This window comes from Echeneis naucrates, chromosome 15 (genome assembly GCF_900963305.1).
Source record: "Echeneis naucrates chromosome 15, fEcheNa1.1, whole genome shotgun sequence".
Classification (NCBI taxonomy): domain Eukaryota; kingdom Metazoa; phylum Chordata; class Actinopteri; order Carangiformes; family Echeneidae; genus Echeneis; species Echeneis naucrates.
In genome coordinates this window covers 8,991,037-9,009,783 of record NC_042525.1, presented here as the reverse complement: position 1 = coordinate 9,009,783, position 18,747 = coordinate 8,991,037, and the positions used below count along the sequence as shown (strand labels likewise).

The 18,747-nt window shown below is 38.0% G+C and overlaps 3 protein-coding genes across 3 annotated transcripts; 1 reads left to right on the top strand and 2 right to left on the bottom strand.

The window, feature by feature from the left end:
• Nucleotides 1–356: 356 nt before the first annotated feature.
• On the bottom strand, nucleotides 357–3,867 carry LOC115055468 (NFU1 iron-sulfur cluster scaffold homolog, mitochondrial). The gene is made up of 8 exons (XM_029521308.1): nucleotides 3,739–3,867; nucleotides 3,205–3,305; nucleotides 2,572–2,707; nucleotides 2,132–2,198; nucleotides 1,920–2,031; nucleotides 1,742–1,805; nucleotides 1,328–1,502; nucleotides 357–1,018 (listed from the first exon to the last, which is right to left on the bottom strand). Exons 1-8 carry the CDS (start codon nucleotides 3,801–3,803, stop codon nucleotides 950–952), a joined length of 789 nt encoding a protein of 262 aa, XP_029377168.1. The 5' UTR covers nucleotides 3,804–3,867; the 3' UTR covers nucleotides 357–949.
• Nucleotides 3,868–4,612: 745 nt separating this feature from the next.
• On the top strand, nucleotides 4,613–12,690 carry LOC115055331 (transmembrane protein 150A). The gene is made up of 7 exons (XM_029521054.1): nucleotides 4,613–4,921; nucleotides 5,840–5,887; nucleotides 5,974–6,036; nucleotides 6,134–6,201; nucleotides 6,287–6,417; nucleotides 7,069–7,246; nucleotides 7,999–12,690. Exons 1-7 carry the CDS (start codon nucleotides 4,857–4,859, stop codon nucleotides 8,184–8,186), a joined length of 741 nt encoding a protein of 246 aa, XP_029376914.1. The 5' UTR covers nucleotides 4,613–4,856; the 3' UTR covers nucleotides 8,187–12,690.
• Nucleotides 9,390–17,720, bottom strand: eif4e1c (eukaryotic translation initiation factor 4E family member 1c). The gene is made up of 7 exons (XM_029521055.1): nucleotides 17,657–17,720; nucleotides 16,412–16,497; nucleotides 12,952–13,047; nucleotides 11,311–11,374; nucleotides 11,033–11,146; nucleotides 10,782–10,921; nucleotides 9,390–10,665 (listed from the first exon to the last, which is right to left on the bottom strand). The coding sequence occupies exons 1-7, from the start codon at nucleotides 17,672–17,674 to the stop codon at nucleotides 10,551–10,553; spliced, it is 633 nt and encodes a 210-aa protein (XP_029376915.1). The 5' UTR covers nucleotides 17,675–17,720; the 3' UTR covers nucleotides 9,390–10,550.
• Between the last annotated feature and the right edge of the window lie 1,027 nt (nucleotides 17,721–18,747).

Genomic DNA, 18,747 nt, shown 5'->3' with positions numbered 1-18,747 from the left:
ATATGCATACTGTATATACAATAAACAATAAAATCACCTAGCAACAAAAAGCAATCCAGTCAAACAGCTCGACATACCAAATCCATCAGAATGATCATATCATCAAATTACCACCACTTCAAAACTACAAAACTCAGATTGGCAGATGCATGAAGGAAAATGTATGGGGGATTGTGTATGCCTTTACGTAGGAACAGGGGTCATATCTTCTGTGCTTTACATTCTTGGACAACATGTCTTCCCATAGCAATTTTGAGTAATAAGTTCCTTTTTTTTTTCTTTACACACACAGAGTATAACAACAAAAATGTACTTGCAAGAAAAGAATACCAATAATTACATACAAAAGTAATCATATGAAAATATTTGCTTTCCACTGTGAACTTTGTTTAATGTGATACAGTGAATGCTGTGGTTGGACCACAAAGCACAGAAACAGCATGCACATCTTTTTGGATGCAAAATCCATTTCTTGAAGCCTTGATAACAGTTTAATCATAAGCGATATATCAACAAAAAAAAAAAAACAAAAACAACTTTTAGTTCCTTTTCATTTGGAATATGGTGAAAATAACATTTGAAATATTCATTCTTAACAATCATTACCAAAAACTTTCCATCATATGACAATATTACCTAAAAATATAGAATATTTTCAAGAAATAAATACAACATAAGATTTACAGTAATCACAGCAGACTATTTTTTTTAGATAGTAAAATGTCTGCAAATTCGGTGGACAGTATATCTTCTTAGTAACAGCTCTAACAGTTTGTAGACACAAAATGTAGCTTGAACTCTATATTTGCACACAAAATAGCAGGAAAGTATTTCTCTCTTCATTCTCTTCTATAACAGTAATTTGTGGAAGAACGGCATGGCTTTGTTTTTACACAGTGAAACATGATCTTCTTCTAACAGTTCATGAGTATGTTGATACAGGAAGTTTCTATTCTTTTAGTTTGTGCTCAAGTGCTGAGAAAACCTTTGCATTGATATCATCCACTTCATCTTCCACCTAGGCAGACAAAGACATTTGAGAAAATGGACAAATTTGACATGAAAGTCTAAAAGACCTATGTTTGACACAACGTGCTTGAGAAAAACTCAATTCAGTATAGTAATATAGTAAGTATGTAAACATAATTTATTTCATTATTTTATGCAAGGCCAGAGGAAACACAAATTGAGAAATTCTGTTTGGTTTCATTGCTCAACTATGATGGAACAAAAATTAAAAACTAAAATGGGAAAAAAAAAAATCCTTCACAATCTCTGCTAAGATACAAAAATCATATCATATTGCATGACATATTTTGATAAGCACCTGTTCCACGTTGTCTACCTCTGGAATATAAAACTGCAGCATGTTCTGAATCCCATTCTTCAGGGTGACTGTAGAGCTAGGACAGCCTGTGCAGGAACCAACCAGCTTCAGCTTGACTGTGCCATCCTCAAAACCCTTGTAGATGACGTCACCTCCATCCTCCTGCACTGTAGGTCTTGTTCCATGAAATAGACCACATTATGTTGTATCAATCAAAACTACAGAGAGCCAGATAAGGAGTTTTATCATAGTGCAGCACAGTTTACAATGTGATGATGAAAATATTTGATCAAGACTGAAATAACATCTAAAACACCTTAACTATTCCAATGTAACTACTATGAGTTTCCCAACTGGCAGACAAGCAAGTATTAAAACTCTGACCGTAACTGCTCTCAGAAAGTAGCTTTGTACCTGATTCTGGTATCCAGAAGCTCCTTTATCATAGACACAATTTCATCATCATCTTCAGAAAGGCCTATAATAAAAAAAATTTGGAAAAGTACAATACCCAGTTAGTTACAAATCACCATTTACATTGAAAAAGCTTTTAAATTTCCAAATGGCTAAAATGGGGATGTTGCATAATCACTGCTTTCATGGTGTACTGCCCCTGTTGTTATCGGGTCACCACTTTCAAAAAACGTAGCAATGGCCTCCAAAGCATGCTGCTTGATGTCTGTCCATTCCACATCTTCATCTGTCTAATGGGACACCAAAGATTTCACGTGTTATCCTTCCTAAAAGGTCTCAATGCATGAAAAAAATTAATCCCAAATACGAGGTGTAAATGTAAATACTTACTTTAGTGACTGTGATGAAATCAGGGCCAAAGAACACACTTTTTACTCCTTCAATTTCAAACAAGACCCTAAAACACACGCACTTTATCATGTTACAGTTTACCACAAATGAGAAACATAACATGACAGCGTGAAGATTGCATTTTAACAGTTTTCTGTGATCTAACTATTTTGTTAAAAAAAAAAGAAGCTGCACACGCATTTATTATTATTTTTCTCTGAAACAGAGTTTCAGTTGAAATAATGTGATTAGCAAATGTGAGTGTTGACTCAGCAGCGCAAGATACAACACAGAAGTGTGCTTGGGTTCAAGGAGTGTGATCTGACACTAACATTTATAACACACACAATGTGCACACACATATTTCTTATCCTGTGTTGAGTAAAAAACACTTTAATACCACCTAAATGCAAAAAAGTACAGTGAAGTTGAAACGCAACCTGGCTAAGGATGAACATCCAGCTGAGCTTGGAGAGGGAAAGTCAAGTGTCCCACTTCCTAGGACAGGTTTACCAGGCAGAAACTTCAAGCTTCTCGGGTTTGGAGTATCTTGAGTCTGGATGGACAGGTGTCTTACTAAAAGATATGAGAGAGAACATCTTCTTATTAATGCTTCATTATTTTCGCTTCTCTAAATGGCAGTTTCATGAGGAGATTAGTCAGAACAAGATGGAAGTGTGAGAATGGATCTATTTATGTCGTGGCCTAATTACCCTCAGAACATTGTACATGGCAGTATATTATCTAACTGGGCACCCAGAGACCCAGCTAGAGCTCTATGATTAAAATTTATAGTCCATAGTCAAGTTCTTTTTTTAGTCTCTTTACATGAGACAATAACATGAATACATTAATTTATTCATTAACATTTATGGGGGTGGAACTAATTTGGCAAAACTCAAGTTTACATGGAGGACACACACTAGAAACATTTGAAAAGGTCTTCGAGCTGGACACAGGGTCCCTTTATAAGACAGGGCTCTGCAGTGTAGGCCTCCTCACAGATGACAGCTGCTGCTCCAAAGAGGTTGAACTTTATTAGAAATATACAGCTGATCAAACTGTGGTCTTACCTGAGAGCTTTGTGGTTCCTCTCCCCGGCAGAGGCTGCACTTTTCTGGGGTTCTGGGTCGTACACTGCAAATGATAGGAGGCCCTGGTCTTGTCTGTTACCCTAAAAATGTAAAGCATGATGCCTATCAGTGAAAATGGATTTGATGTCATTCTTCACTCGAGTCCTTTCGGGTTAAAGGGGTTAAGAAGCGAGGTCATACTAATGGACCAACGCAAAAGTTAAATGGCAGCTAAAGCTACGTACAAATCTCTTGAGCTTTATAGCTGGCTAATAGACATACATTGGAATAAAAGACAAATTCAAAGGAAACTGAGGACGACATGAGGTGGAAATAGCTGTTAATGACATAGTTTTATCGATGTAAAGTGTCCACAGATGGATGAGATTAGTGACAAATCGTTACCTAGTTCCGCAATTTGCCTGTTAGCTGATTAGCTAGCGCAACGCATCAGCTCAACCGCACACGGCCAAGCCGGGTTTACACTTCTCATCAGCATCAGCAACAACACGTGACACACAGAAAAGTCCAGACCTGAAATGGGCCGCATTTCTTGCTCGTAACATCTGGTGAAGACCCCATCTCAAGTGCGCCGCCATTTTGTTTGTTTTGAAGCTGAGGACCTCGTGTGGTCAGAGGAAATGATCCCGATCCATCCATCAAATGAACTCTGACGGCATTGGATTAAAAATAATGACTTAATCTTTCATCGTGAACGAGGCTCCTTCGCTTTTTCTCCATTTTATTCTGTCAAGTCACTTATGATGGCAAATAAGTGAAGCATTCACAATTAAAAATAATCCACAATGTCAATAAAAAAAATAAAATAAAATAAAATTATATATACATATATATATATAAGCATAAGTTATAAATTTACGCTTATTTATTTCAGGAATATAATGTAAGTGGCATGAAATAGAAATTACTCAAGGAAAACATTCATAATTCTGGGGTAAATATAAATAGTTTCCTTCCAGCACTGGGTAAAATAAAAAAACAAAACAAAACAAACAAGCAAAGCACTATTCTTTTCTCAACACATGATTACCATGATTACAGAAATAACAAAGCTACTAAAAGAAAAAGAGAAGAGTGCTACACTGGGTCAAAAAAAAAAAAAAAAGTGTAAAATTGGGTTCTCTGCCAGGACAGGACTGCTTTAGGTATTATTTATTTGGTCCATGCATTAGTAAAGGACTTTTGTATATTTTCACTTTATCAGAGTGCCTCAGATATGTTTTTTTCTTCCCCCTTTAATAACAGAACTACTTTTTGAATTATTGTTTGAAGCAAACAGTATGGCTCAGCTTTAAGACGACCAACCCCATGTTTCCCAACATCTGGTCTGACAGCACCAGGTGCGGCACCAAAAGGTGTGGCACTATATAAGCGCTGAACTAAGAATGTAAGAATATAACAAGAGGAACACAGTTGGCTGTTTAAAGAGATTTAGCTCCACTCACTTCAAAAATCATACAGGGTTAAGACTTTATTTTGTGCTCTAGTGGCAATGTTGGTATCATGTCCTAAGGCTGACTTCACGAAGACTCTACAAACACCTGGAAAGATCTGCTGCTGACTGTTTTACGGACATATCAGAACTCCATAAAACAATATTTAGTTGAACTTGTCTTCTTTGCCTCCTAGACATGGTACTCTGGATTTTCTTCCCCATCTCGCTATCCCTGGTGTCCTTCATTGGAACATGGGCTGTGTAAGTTGACTTGAAATTCACATTTTCTCATTTGTTTTCCCAAACTGTTCAAACTATTACAACTTTTGTTCTTACAAGTACAACTTTGTGTTTCCTGTGTGCTTATCCAGCCAAGTTCACGTTAATTTTTACAACAACTGAATTTACTAAATGACAGATTTGTCAAGTAACCATTTCTGTTCACGGGTATTATTCAAATCTTAAAGTTTGTTGTTAGTAAGGTTTCATTAGTATTTGATCTCTGTCGGGCACTTTTGACAGCAGCATATATATATTTTATATCCATGGCAACTCTTCCCATAAACAATGGAATTTATTGTAACACGTTTGAAATATGTCATCTGACTTGTTTGGTTTGGTGGTGCAGGAGTGTTCAACAATCATGCCAAGACAAAACACAATGTTAACAAATTCCTTCTTATGCACTCGTATGATTTAAACTGGTTCATGTGGATAAGTATAATAATAATAAATTCTGCTATCAGTGCCTATCCATGGGTGACAAAGCACAAATTTTGATAAATTTGGGACTTGTGATTTTTGTCCATTAAGTTTTTGTTTCATTATGCTGTGTTAAGTTACTCATTAATCTTCAACTGCTTATCCGTTTCCAGGTTGTGTCAAGTTATATTGAAGTTAGTTAATGTAAATTTCTGAGTAGGAGTTCATTCTTCATATTGGTTTTTTGGTGCTCCCTCTACACCCTAACCCTTATTTAACATTCCACACATCATAAATCTGAAATGATGCCATTGCCAGGATTAATCTACTTTCAATTTTGAATTTCAAGGCTGTAATAACATATATCAACACAAAAATACAATACTGTAGTTTAAATGTTATTTTCCACCACATAAATGTGAAATTTAATATCGAACATGTGTCAATATATTTTTGTTGACCTTGTTTTATATCCAGATATGGCTTTGCCTACTCCAACAATCACGTATGCTCCCTCAGTGACTGGTAAGTTGTGTGTCATTTCTGTAAAAACGTAACCATTAACGTTTGAATGTGACAGATTCTCCATAACTGTATAATTTTCATCTCAGGGGGCATAAGAACAACTCTAAAGGGAATTATTCCACTGAATGTTGCCATGTTCCCACCATAAGGTAAAAATACACTTAACTGCAGGTCATATCTTTTTCTTACTGCTTCCGTGGGAATCAAACTGTGAGATAGTTAACTGAATGGCTCATGTAATTCCAGCACTAGTGGAAGTCGTGAACCAGAAAATTCTCTTTTTTCGGCAACAATCAATGCTGGAGCCTTTCTGTGTGAGTTAACCCACTGAATGACCAACAACACAATATACTGTTGATGGTCAGCGAAGTGATATACTGACTATGATCTCCTCTTCAGTTCTGCTGTTCTCTTTATTCCATCATGGCCATGTTATGGAGAAACATTCATGTCATTCACTGTTGAGCAAGTCAGCAATGGTCTTTGGTGTGGTGGCATCCCTTGGGGCTTTCATTGCAGGAAACTGCAATGTAAGTATTATACTTCCTGTTGAACATGTTTTAGAAAATTACGTTGCTAAACAAATACAGTGTAACTAAGAGAAAAAGTAATCCCACAGTAACCGTAAGCTTTTTCTTCATCGCATAATGTAAACAATAGAGTGGAACAGCTTTGATTTGTGCTTCTGCTGAGCCAACATCCAAAAAATAAAATAACAATTTGTTTAAAGTTGTCTGGAGTGGTTTGGAGCACAAGCCAAGTTGGCAAAGCCTGTGCAGCTCTTCCATAATTTTCAACATGCTGTTAAAACCAAATGTTAAGTAAATTGTGCCATTACAAATAGTTAGAGAGGCCCAATGTCCATATCAGCAATCCAAAATCTTAAATTGAAAGAGTGAAAAGATGCTTGGGAATCTGTTGCTACACATTTAAAGCGAAGCCGATATAAAATGGAGATTCTTCCTAAGCATTCAAGGGAATATTTCCAATTTGAATAGGGATAAATGGATTTTAAATTGGTTTGTTTAGTTCTACTCTGAGAGGTGATCAGGATTTGTGTTTAGTCATACAGAGAATTAGCTAAGACATCCACATATTTTACATTCTTTGTACAATCACTGCCTTGATTTCAACCATCTCTTAATGTTTTCATAATGGAAACTGCTGACCCTCCTCCCCAGCCAATCCAACTACCACTCCTTCACTACCTCGGAGCTGCCATCAGCTTCTTGTGCATCTGCTTCTACACTGTACTTCTCACTGCACTGACCGGGAAGTGTGTGCTGACGGGGTACGAAAGGATTCTCTACCCATTACGCATCGTCTCCGCTGTGATTCAAACCATTGTCACCATCTGCTGTATCCTTCTTATAAAACTTGGAGAATTTATTATCTTCTTGCAGCTTGATCATTACAAACTTTTGAGAATTAGTTTGGTGAGGCACTAACCAGGCTATGTCAACACTCGACCTGGTCAATGACGCCTAAGGAGCACCAGCTGCAATACAGCGCTAGTCCCATTGTACTTTACTTGGATCTGGACTGCTGTTCTGTTTGCAAAGTGGGATTGGCCACTATAGTCCATCTGACACAAGCACATGTATATCAACAGTTCTGTAGCCATTAATCTTTAACTGCTGTTGTTATGTAACGCACACCATATGCCTTACACACTTACCTTTTGAAACTGCACAGTGACAGAACATCCTCTATTGGGTTGTAATCAGGGTCTAGCATCTCCCCCCGCCCACCTATAGGAACTGCAGGAAATCACACACACACACTTGCTACAGTGGGCAAAAATGAAGTCTGCAAATACTTATCCAGCTTCTGCTTTATCGATAAGTGCTGAAACAAAAGCCAGGCTGCCTTTCATTACAAACCTGAAGATATCCTTTGATTCAAGGACACTGCACACATACAAGAACAAGTGAACTCGTCTGATTGGATGTCACTCAAGTGTTAAGGCAGCAAGCCAGGGTCTTCAAACATTTTCATGTCATCTTCAATCTGTTCAATGGCAATTTAAAATCAATTGTTTTTGTAGGTGATAATTTAGTGAAACATGTGACTGAAAATACTCCATACATCCTTAACTTAAAAACCTTCAGATACTATTCTATTTACCCAAGAGGATTACTTCTACATTCACTTGTCTGCGATATTTGAGTGGATGCTCAGTGTTAACTTGGAGTTGTTTGAGTTCAGCTATGTCGTGGAATTTTGCTTCTTCTCATCTTTCATGATTTCAAATCTGCTGAACAAACGAGAGGAAGAAAAGCCTTTGATAATGTGCTGATATAAGGGTGCCACTGTCCAGCTAAAGCACCAAGGCAGCGAGGATGGACTAAGTGAGATATCTTTGAAGACAGTGGCTGGACCATGGATATAGGACCAAAAATGTTTTTCCCGTTACTCACCTGAGATGGACATCAACCTGTTTATGGATTGTGAACACTTATTTAAAATTAGAATTTACTTAACATTTGCATTCCATATTTATTTTTATTTTTAAGTACAGCAAATGAACAAAACATATCAGCCACAAAGCACTCTACACGTTTGGCTGGTGCGCTGACTTCGATCAGTGCTGAGATGTTGTGTCCTGGTACATGTTTGACAGTATCTTCATCAGCTTTTAGTGCAATAATTTTGTGGTGGATGTTTGTTTCAGCAATGAACAAAGAATTTCTATCAGGTGAGCTAGTTGGGACCTTACAACTTCTCTTATATTTTAACGTTAAGGTGACTTAATCAAAGCACGTATGTATCTTTGACTGTTGTTTGCCAGTGTAGCTCTACTGGGAAGGTACTCAGATATTTAAATCTCCTTATGATGTTAAGAGCCTGTTTGACTGGATACGTGACAAAATATTAGATTTGACAGTTCTCTAGCAGCACCAACTACTGGTTTAGCTGGTTAACATCTTCAAAGCAGTGTTGTTAAGGGAAAGAACAGTCGGCATAGTCCAGATTCTTTCCATTACGAAGCCTTAAGGTGTGTTTTAATAATCTGAGTCTATTGGTGCGTCAAACATGAGTGATGATGCCTGACTGCTTTACCTGTGATTGTTTCCACCTGTGTGTTTATCCCCAGAGAAAATGTTTTGATTTGCACTGAACTTTGAGGGATGAGTCAGATAAGACCCTATTAAATTTAGCTTCAGATTGATATATTTTACTGATATTGAAATTCACACTCTTTAGTCGGGTGTGTTGATGGACAGTGGCAGAGGTTTGAGCTCATTTTAATTTCAAGATGCTTTTTCTATTTTACCCGGTAACATTTTATCTCCTATAACATTTTATGTCCTATATGAATCAGATTTGTTGATTTCATTTGAGACTATTGTGTTCATGGTGTTTTATCACCACCAACATTTAACTGTGACTCACCAGGAAGACAAAAATATGACAGGTGAGTTGCAATGGATGAATACATAGACTGTTTGCTGGCAAGTTCATTGCAGCACCTTTTTGTTATTTCCACTGCCCTCAAGTGGCCAAAAAAATATAAAGGCAGTTTTCTATAATTCTGAGCACCCATGCCTGGGACACAGACCATAAATTTTCACAAAACGAGGCAGTGTGATTCTGGTTTTAATGCAAAGCACTTAACCTTTACTTGAAAGAAGGTAATATACATCCTGGAATTACAGATAATAAAGATACATTATGACCAAAGTCATTTCACAATGAATATCATCTTTCCTTCGCATCAACCAAGAGAGGAGTGCGACATTATCTACAGTTTTTGTTAGGAAGAAAACAGTGAAAAGCACACCTATGTCTGTCAGCATCTTTACGGTATGGTACACTGTAAAAAATGTCATCTATATGCAGTAGTCCACATTATTAATCTTAACTCACACAAAAAAAAAGAGGAAAAAAAGAACAAAACAAAACACAAATGTCATGGTTGTGTTTTAACTAAGTAGTTTAACTGCAATGCATACATTATAAATAAATGTAAGGGGAAAAGAAAAAAATACTACAAGAAATATTTCATAATTCCAGCATGGCTGAAATAATTAGTGGCCTTACATCCAAACCCTGCACTTTGGAGTGCGACCACAGCTTTTACAAACCTTGAAGATACTGTAGATTATTCAAACTGCCATGTCTGAAATTTCAACTTTTGCTTAACACTTCTGAATAAATCAAGTTAAAATTGCCCTTAAAATTTCTTCTATGAAGTTGCCTACCAGCTTCTGTGAAGTGAGAAACACTTTTTGTAAGGAGTGAGAATTCAGCATGAGAAAAGGCCTTATTGTTGATGATAATTATTATTATTATTTTTGCAAATCAAAGCCTTTACGTATTGACACAAGCTTGTTCTTAGCTAAGCTAGTGAAAGGTTACTGGTATTAACCACAGAACTCTTCAACTCTAAAAAGGAAAACATTGGTTTTCTCTTTGCCATTTATAACAATTCGTGCTAACACTCTTTTCCATTGCGGCCTTGTCCTATTTTTACTATCACTCAACTGATTTCTCGTGTTGGGGGTGAAACTCCAACTGTACACACTATGAACAATTCTGTTCTCAGTAAAAGGAAAGGACACTACAGTAGTTGACAACTCAAAAAATATTAATGTGATGATGCGGGTTTGTAATTGTTTAAATCTACAGCAAGTTGAAATGGTGGTTGAGGGGGGAGGATTCAAACAGAGTACATGTTCTTGGTGGTGGATCCGCTCTTGCTGGATGTGTCGTCATGTGATTGGTAGCCAATGATGGCTTTGATGGGGAGGTTCAGACGCTCTTTATAAAGTTGCCTGTGGAAACGACATGCATGTGTAGTAATGCTAATATAGTGTTGCCATTTAGTGGCCAGCTGCAGCTAGCAAATCTTATTTTATTTTTTCTTTATTAACAAGGTGACTAGTCTTACCCTATCGTCATGATGGCTTCCCTGTTTTGGCAGTTGCTCGTCCAGATTGCTATTTTGTCACCTTTGGGTCTGACGTTGACCACTGCTCCGCACACATCTTCGCTTGCCTCATCAAATGACTCACCAACTAAACACAAGAGCTGAAAAACACAAAGATGTGTTCTTTTTAAATCTATGATTCTCAAACAACATGTTGGAGGAGCGCATGACTATGACAAATCATTGTGATTTCAATGAAAAAGTAGTTTTACCGTCTCCATCCAGTAACGATCAAGGTCATTGTGTCTCTGTTGCTTATTGAGAGTCATCAGCCATCGACCTCCCAGTTTGTTCCTGTCGTCCTCCCACATCGGCTTGATGCCATCCTAGGACGCAAAGCTATTAAATACTTCATGAAAAATAACATGAGGCTTTTTCATGTTGTAGCTTTACTCTACATTAGCACTAAAACATTTCACTGCTAATTTAACATGCTGCCAAGTTCCAATAGTTGACATGTTTTTTTTTTTTTTTTTTTTAAAGGCCTTACCTTAAATAAGCAATAATCACAACCAAAGCCAAGTTTGCTTGGTTGCTGTATGTGGTTGTATAATCTGCAAAACAAACCAAATAATCCAAGTTAGCAACAGCACAATCTCCATCTGACAAGTGTGTAAAGACACAAATAGAGTGCTATATAGCATAAATAACATGCCTCAGCATGCTATTTATGCATGCTGGGGCAAGTTTTTTCCAATAAAAGTTTTGTTTTGTATAATATATAATCATTACTGTCTTTAGTGTCTCAGGTACTAGCATTTCCACAAGATGCCAATTTACTGGGCAGTCTGTGCAAAACTGCTGATAGTTTTTTAAATATTATGAAAAATAAAGGTGCTCCACAGGGGACTGTCCTCTCTCCCTTCCTCTTCACCCTCGACACCACAGACTTCAGCTACTGCGCTGAGACCTGTCATCTCCAGAAGTTCTCGGATGACTCTGCAGTGGGTGGATGTATCCGCAGAGGTGATGAGGCCGAGTACAGGGCTGCTGTGGACAACTTTGTCACATTGTGTGAGCTGAACCACCTGCAGCTCAATGTGACCAAGACCAAGGAACTGGTTGTGGACCTGAGAAGGACTAAGGTGCTGATGACCCCTGTTTCTATCCAGGGGGTCAGTGTGGACATTTTTGAGGAGTACAAATATCACTACATCAGTACACACTGACAGACTGGACGGGGCTAAAAACACCTAACGCCCTCTACAGGAAGGGCCGGCGTTGCCTCTATTTTCTGAGGCGGTTGAGGTGGTGAGGTCCTTCAGTATCTGCAGGACTATGCTCGGGATGTTCTATGAATCTGTGGTAGCCAGTGCTATCCTGTGTGCTGTGGTGTGCTGGGGCAGCAGGCTGAGGGCAGCTGACACCGACAGACTGAACAGACTGATCCACAGAGCCAGTGACGTGGGAGTGAAGTTGGACCCACTGACGGAGGTGTCCAAGAGGAGGATGCTGTCCAAGCTGCGAGCCATCTTGGACAATGTGTCCCACCCACTCCACGATGTGCTGGCCAGTTACAGGAGTACATTCAGTGCATTCAAGGCTGATTAAACCTAAATGCACTACGGCGCGTCACAGGAAATCATTCCTGCCTGTGGCCATCAGACTGTACAACTCCTCACTCTGACTGTCAGACACTCTGAGTCACAGTTGGTTTACTCTGGACTATTAATAATGTGCAATAACTACTTGATGTGCAATAATCCAGTGCAATATTCTATATTCAAATGTTGGTAAACTGTTGTTTTATTTATCACTTTGGTATATACAGGATCAAATGTACATTCATATTTTAGTGTTTAGATATATTTTATTTTATATTAGTACTTGCGTTTAAACTTTACTGATATATTCTATACTTTCCTACTTCTTTAAGACTTTTGAATGGGAGCATATGTGACTGAAGGCAATTTCCCCTCAGGGATCAATAAAGTATTTATGATTCTGATTCTGAAATTGTGCATATGGTTGGACAATTTTGACTTAGGTGTTATTGACTATCAGCATGAGTGAAATTTTGACAACAGAAACTAGATTTTCAATCAAGAAACATATCACACCTTTCAGATGCACTTACAAAGAACAGGGCAAAAAAAGTATATATAAATGTCCATCAATTGAGAAAACTTACGCCCAAAAGTCTTCCACTGTGTCAAACTTGGAAATGAGACGCAAGTTCTCTGTCCAGCTTTTACTCTTGTCATTTTTGAAATACCACAGGGCCCATCTGAGAGAGAAAGACAAGAATCAAGACAATCAGTACTCAAAGAACCGTGGGAAAATGGCACCAGAAATGACAGAAACAAAATAATTTACTTTGCAGAGATTGTGCCATTTTCTTAAACTGGAAAGCTAATCGGGACAATGCCTCAGTCTTTGCTGGAAACTCTTTTGTATGAAAAACAAATAACTCTCCTGATAAGATGCACACACAATTTCACACCAAAACACAGCAACTAGTCACAAAGGCATGCATATCAATGCAAAAGAACAGAGAAAGCTGACGATCAGGAGCAATACAAATGCAGCCCTTTGTTTATGATGACCACTATTATTCTTTCATCTATTCCCAAGAGAGGTGGGGCTGGCAGAGGAAGGGATGAGGGCAATGAGAGGACATCAGCTGAACCCTGTGCCCCCACCACTCCGACAGTAACCGAACAATGCCAAATCAGAGGATAAGACTGGTATTGTGCCATATAGAAACCCCACTGACACACATTACACAACACGAGAAGAGAGACATCACTCTTCTCATGAATCCAACAAGGATTGCAGTGTGTATAGATACCTTGCAATGGTATGTAGATAATGTTTTTGACATAAGACTGAATGATATGGCCAGAATTTATACCAAGATGTATTTAAACATTCATCAATGTTCAAGAGACATCTCCAGGATGCTTCTTGAATAGGGGATGTCAATACAATATAATTCAAATATCAATGTTTACATTTTAAAGAAAAACTGAAAAACTGCTCAGAACGCCCACAAGTAATGTCTGTACTTACAAATGTGTGAAAAATAATTTTGCCAAATCTATGAAACCATATCATATTTTAGATGTAATAATGGCCTGTGTAAATCAATGTCCTCCTTTTACTTGTGTTCAGTCTTCATATACAAACAATATGACATCCCTGTCAAACAAATACAAACCTTTGGTTTTTCAATCTTATCTTTATATCTTCAAACTAACTTTAAACTGCAAAGGAGCCAAATTAGGTGGACAATAGAAAAAGTCATTAAATTCTTTCATATGGCACTAATTTCTGCAAGGCTGAATCTGACAAACTCTTGGATGAATATTCTTAAATCCTAATCCAACCAAGCCTTATCCTCAGGTGTGGGTGGTGAACTGGATTGCCAAACTCAGGTTTAGCTATTTCAGCAAACTGTGCATTTGAAATAAAGGCAACACGAGTGTCAAAAAAATGGCTGAAAGAGATTCACTTCGGGCTATAATTTTTCATGAATAAAGAATCGGTCAAAACCTTGCTTATATCGAAACTGTGTGTGGTCACAGTGAAAAACTGAGGGCATAGAAAAGTATTAATCAGCTACTTCAATTAAAACTCAGCAAGCCTGCTTGATTTTTTTTTTTTTTTTTTTTAAGAGAAGATCCTGGATTCAGATCACTGAACTTAAAATGTTCTGATATTTATAAAATATATTTCATAGTTAATTAAGTTGACAGAGAAATTAGTTCAGGGGGTTTTAAGCACAAGATCAAAGAGTTGTGAGTGGTTAGTAATGCAGAATATTGTCTGCAGAGGACTAGAGTTTCATAAACTGAACATTTTTCCTATTCATTAACAGCTGTTGGTTTCTCGTTATTTCAGTGACATGTTGCATGCCTTGAAACTCGAAAGTGATCTTCATGTCTACTTATGTTACAGCAAGGCAATAGATCTGTGCAGCCTGTTCAAATCTATTTGAGCAATCACCTTTACAGAGCAGAGTGATATCCAAGCTTTTGACAAAAATAAAAAGGAGCATGATAGGAATACTGGTGATGAACTGCATGAAAAGCATTTTTCTTCTGGTTGGGTATCACATTTCAGTTCCTTTAGCTGTCCAGACAATTCAGTCTAAGCTTTCCTTTTGGTTTTGGTTAAGTTCATCTCAAGCTGAAGATCAGCTTTTCTTGAACACCAAAAGCCTATATGGCAAACAGAAAGTACAATTAACTGACTAACTCAGCCATTCATTGAGCAACAGCAGCATTCTGCTCGCTGTTGTAGCAGGAATTTGAGACTTGACCTTAAAGTAGTTGAAACACGTTCCTAAATGATAGCTACAACAAATTACATATTTCACATCCTTGTGGTTAAAAACAGCCAGTGAGGCAACACAGAAGTGCTCATACCTAGCCCACTGTTTGACACATTGATTGAAATGGGTGTTACTTTCAAGACACCAATATCATGCAATAACCTGACCACAGTATGTTCAAATAAAATCCGGGCAACTAATTCCAGCATTACAGATGCTGATTTGACAAGAGCAGCAGAGGTGGACAACCTTGACCTCTGAAGCTGGGCTCAACCAACAGAATGGCCTAGAAAGTGACTTGCTAAGTTAACTATTCAGCATTATTCAAACTGAATGCACAATGCTCCTGAATGGGTTGCCAACACCACCATTATAACATTTCTAAAAGGACAATGGTGAACAACAACTGCACCAATAACATAGTGAATAGATGGAACTCTTCCCTCTATGCATTTGATTTAAATTTAACCACCTCCCACTGATGTGACACAACTTATCTGTAAATGATTCACAACAATGAGTTTGTGACTCATTGCTAAGGCATACTTAATGCACATACCTGGCAAATGTTTGAATATCATCTTGTGGAGTTTAAGGTTACAACACAACAGTGTTGCAAATAATTTCAGTCAAAGTATAAATGTTAAAACATATTCATATAGAACATAGGTTTCCAATGGATTTATTGCTTGAATACAAATCCTCAGTCACTGCAGAGAAGCAAACAGAACGAGCAGTATTGTTTATCCAGACTCTAAAGAATAAGCATAAGGATTTAAGTTAATATTCCACAGCAGTGACTAATAATCATGGATTGCAAAATCAGGATATGGTCTTTGAGTTTGTGCTCAAGGATCAAGTGCTAAGGTGAGGACCTTCCACCCAAACATGACACAGATTAAAAGTCTCCTTCAGTGCAAGGGGGGATGCAATGGCATAGATTGTCAACTTTGAAATTAAGTATGTCAATAGGAACCCTGAGAAGTAGATTATTAATCTTATTCAGAAGGGTGCTGTACTTTTATGTTCTTCACCTTCAAACAGAATAATGATATTTTACTGCTTGCAACATGATTTCATAGCATAGCTTGTTATAGACTAAAGGTTTCTCTACCATGTGACATAAGTTAAAGACATATTGTATATATCCTCAGTTCCCATTTTGTCTAACCTTTTATTATTGTTGCAACTGAGATACTATCCTGTTAAATAATAATCTTGTTTGTTTGGCACATTCTGTACTGTAGTTGGAGTAGTGCCTAAACACCTTTTTGTCACAACATACTTACAAACACAGCAGCTCATTAATTCTCACCTGTTTTGCAAGGGGTGTTTGATATACTGCTCAGGATTTGCAACGACTTGGCTGTCAGTCTGTTGATCTTCAGTTTCAGCTGCTTTCTGAGGGTAGAAATGCACAAACCCATCATATATCAACTTTGAAACACAGCGCATTCTAATAAAATCTGACTATGCCAGTCACAACCATGCACATTCTCTAATTGCCATCATTTAAGTGTGGTGTTTGCTTTGTGCAAAGACACAAGAGCTGTGAGACAAGTATAAATATTTGTGGTTTGTTATGTTTTGTGGTATTTGACTAGATTCGATTTTTTTCCTTTGTTATCTTTGGGCCACCAACTACTGATTGAACTCAATTTATCTAGCATGAGAGAATATCTTCCTGAATCCTTATAGAGGATAACCTGCCTATTGGCGGGGTACCAACATGACATTTTCACTGTCATGTACAGTTTCCAATTGTACAGACAAAGGTCTCTATGTCAAAAATACATTGATATTTGCCTCAAATATAACAGTTAGCCCATTATCGAAATCATTTTCATCTACTGAGAGTATCATCATTGGTTCTATGAGAGTGCACGTGAAACTGGTTTTGATTTTTTCCTGGATCACTGTTAAATATAATTTTCTACTGGAAACGTTTAAATTTGTATTGAAATATCTGACAATTATTTTCATACCAATCAACCATTATGCCAAAAAGCCAAAAAAAAAAAAAAAAAAACCCATTACCATTAGCCTGATTCAGTAAATAAAATATAAAAAGGCTGTGTATAATCTAAGATAGCCTTGCAGATAGGTGAGTTAACGTTTGCCAGCATCAGTTTTAACAGAGCTATGCTAGCCGCGGGCACACGTGTCCAGATTGTCATTAATTGAATCAATGGTGTTAAAGTATGGACAATGAAATGTAGTGACAGTTGGTTAAAACCACCATAAAATATTGACTTTGGTACCGATGCACACAAAAAGCACGTCGTTGAACAGAGTTTGAATGAAAGGGCGTTCAGTCAGTCACAGTCCCTCCCTGCCAACAAAGTCTCATGCATCACATTGCTGCTCATGCTAACGCTAAATGTGATCCACGCCAAGCGACGCATCGGTCGACTGAAACTTATTCCTCTGCTGAAAAATACCGGCGAGCCCTTCGAGCAATCGAAACGGTACACGCGGCTCGAACGATACAGTGAAAATGTGGCTCATCTTTCCGTGCACATTGGTGGATTTTTCCCCAGCGCTCTCTCGTCTCTCTTACCGGCTCCGATGTCGCCATCTTGACAGTAGAAATGCTCTGCCCGTTCAGCGCCCTGCGTCACTCCCCGGCCACTCACTCCTACGGAAGCCGCCTCAGTCCACGATAGGTCGGCCGACACGTCACATGCGCAGCTTGCAGCAGCCGCCGTGGGCTCTGCCTCGACGGCTGGAGTGCGCATGTGCAGGCAGCGGGGATTCGCCATGATTTGGTTTTTGGATTTATATTATCCTGAACTTTGCGCCCTCACCGCATGCAGGCGTTTGAGCTCAGGTCCTGTCATTACTGATGTGTCGATCGTGAACGATTCGGTCATTTTGAACTAATCTTTCGTATGACTGGAGAATAAAAAGCGGGCGGTTCGTCCTTTTAATGTTCATGCAATGCATTTTAATGTTAATAAACTTCCACAAGTTTCTGCAATGATGTTAAACTCCTGTGGAGGGCAGGTATGTTGTTCTCAACTCACCAACGCAAGCAGGTGGATAGGGAGACAAAAAATTAATTTGGGGACATCCAGTGGCCAAAGGACAGATGAACGGAACTGGCATAAGCAGAAATGCTGGATGCTAAATATTCCTTTTAACATTTTTGGAGTGCATCATTTAATCTAAAATCATGGTAATGGAGTAATAGCAATAGCTATAGTCCATATTTTCTTTAGATATTACTCAGTTGCTGCTCTTTGTTTGTGAATGTTGACAAGAAAGTAATCTCAATATTTAAATAGCAAATACTTTAATGTCCCAGTTATCACCCGAGAGAGAAAAAAGAGTTCTATTGATAGTTCTGAGCAGAAGTTGTTGAAAAACAAGAATGGAACCTTCGATCACAAATAGAACAGAGCCTAAAATACTACACTGAAATTCCCTAGAAGTGAGTCATGTGGGCTAGAATGGGATATTCAAAGAGAAGACAAAAAGAGGCTTCTTGAACAAAAATGAATCACTGTGTTCCATTTGAGTTGTTATAAACAGATCAGCCTTCTTCACATATCAAATGTAATTATATGATGCAAGCTGTCAATGAATAAATGCTTCAAAAAGCCCACACATGTAACTAAACTGAACAGTCCACTGGCTAATATTTATGAC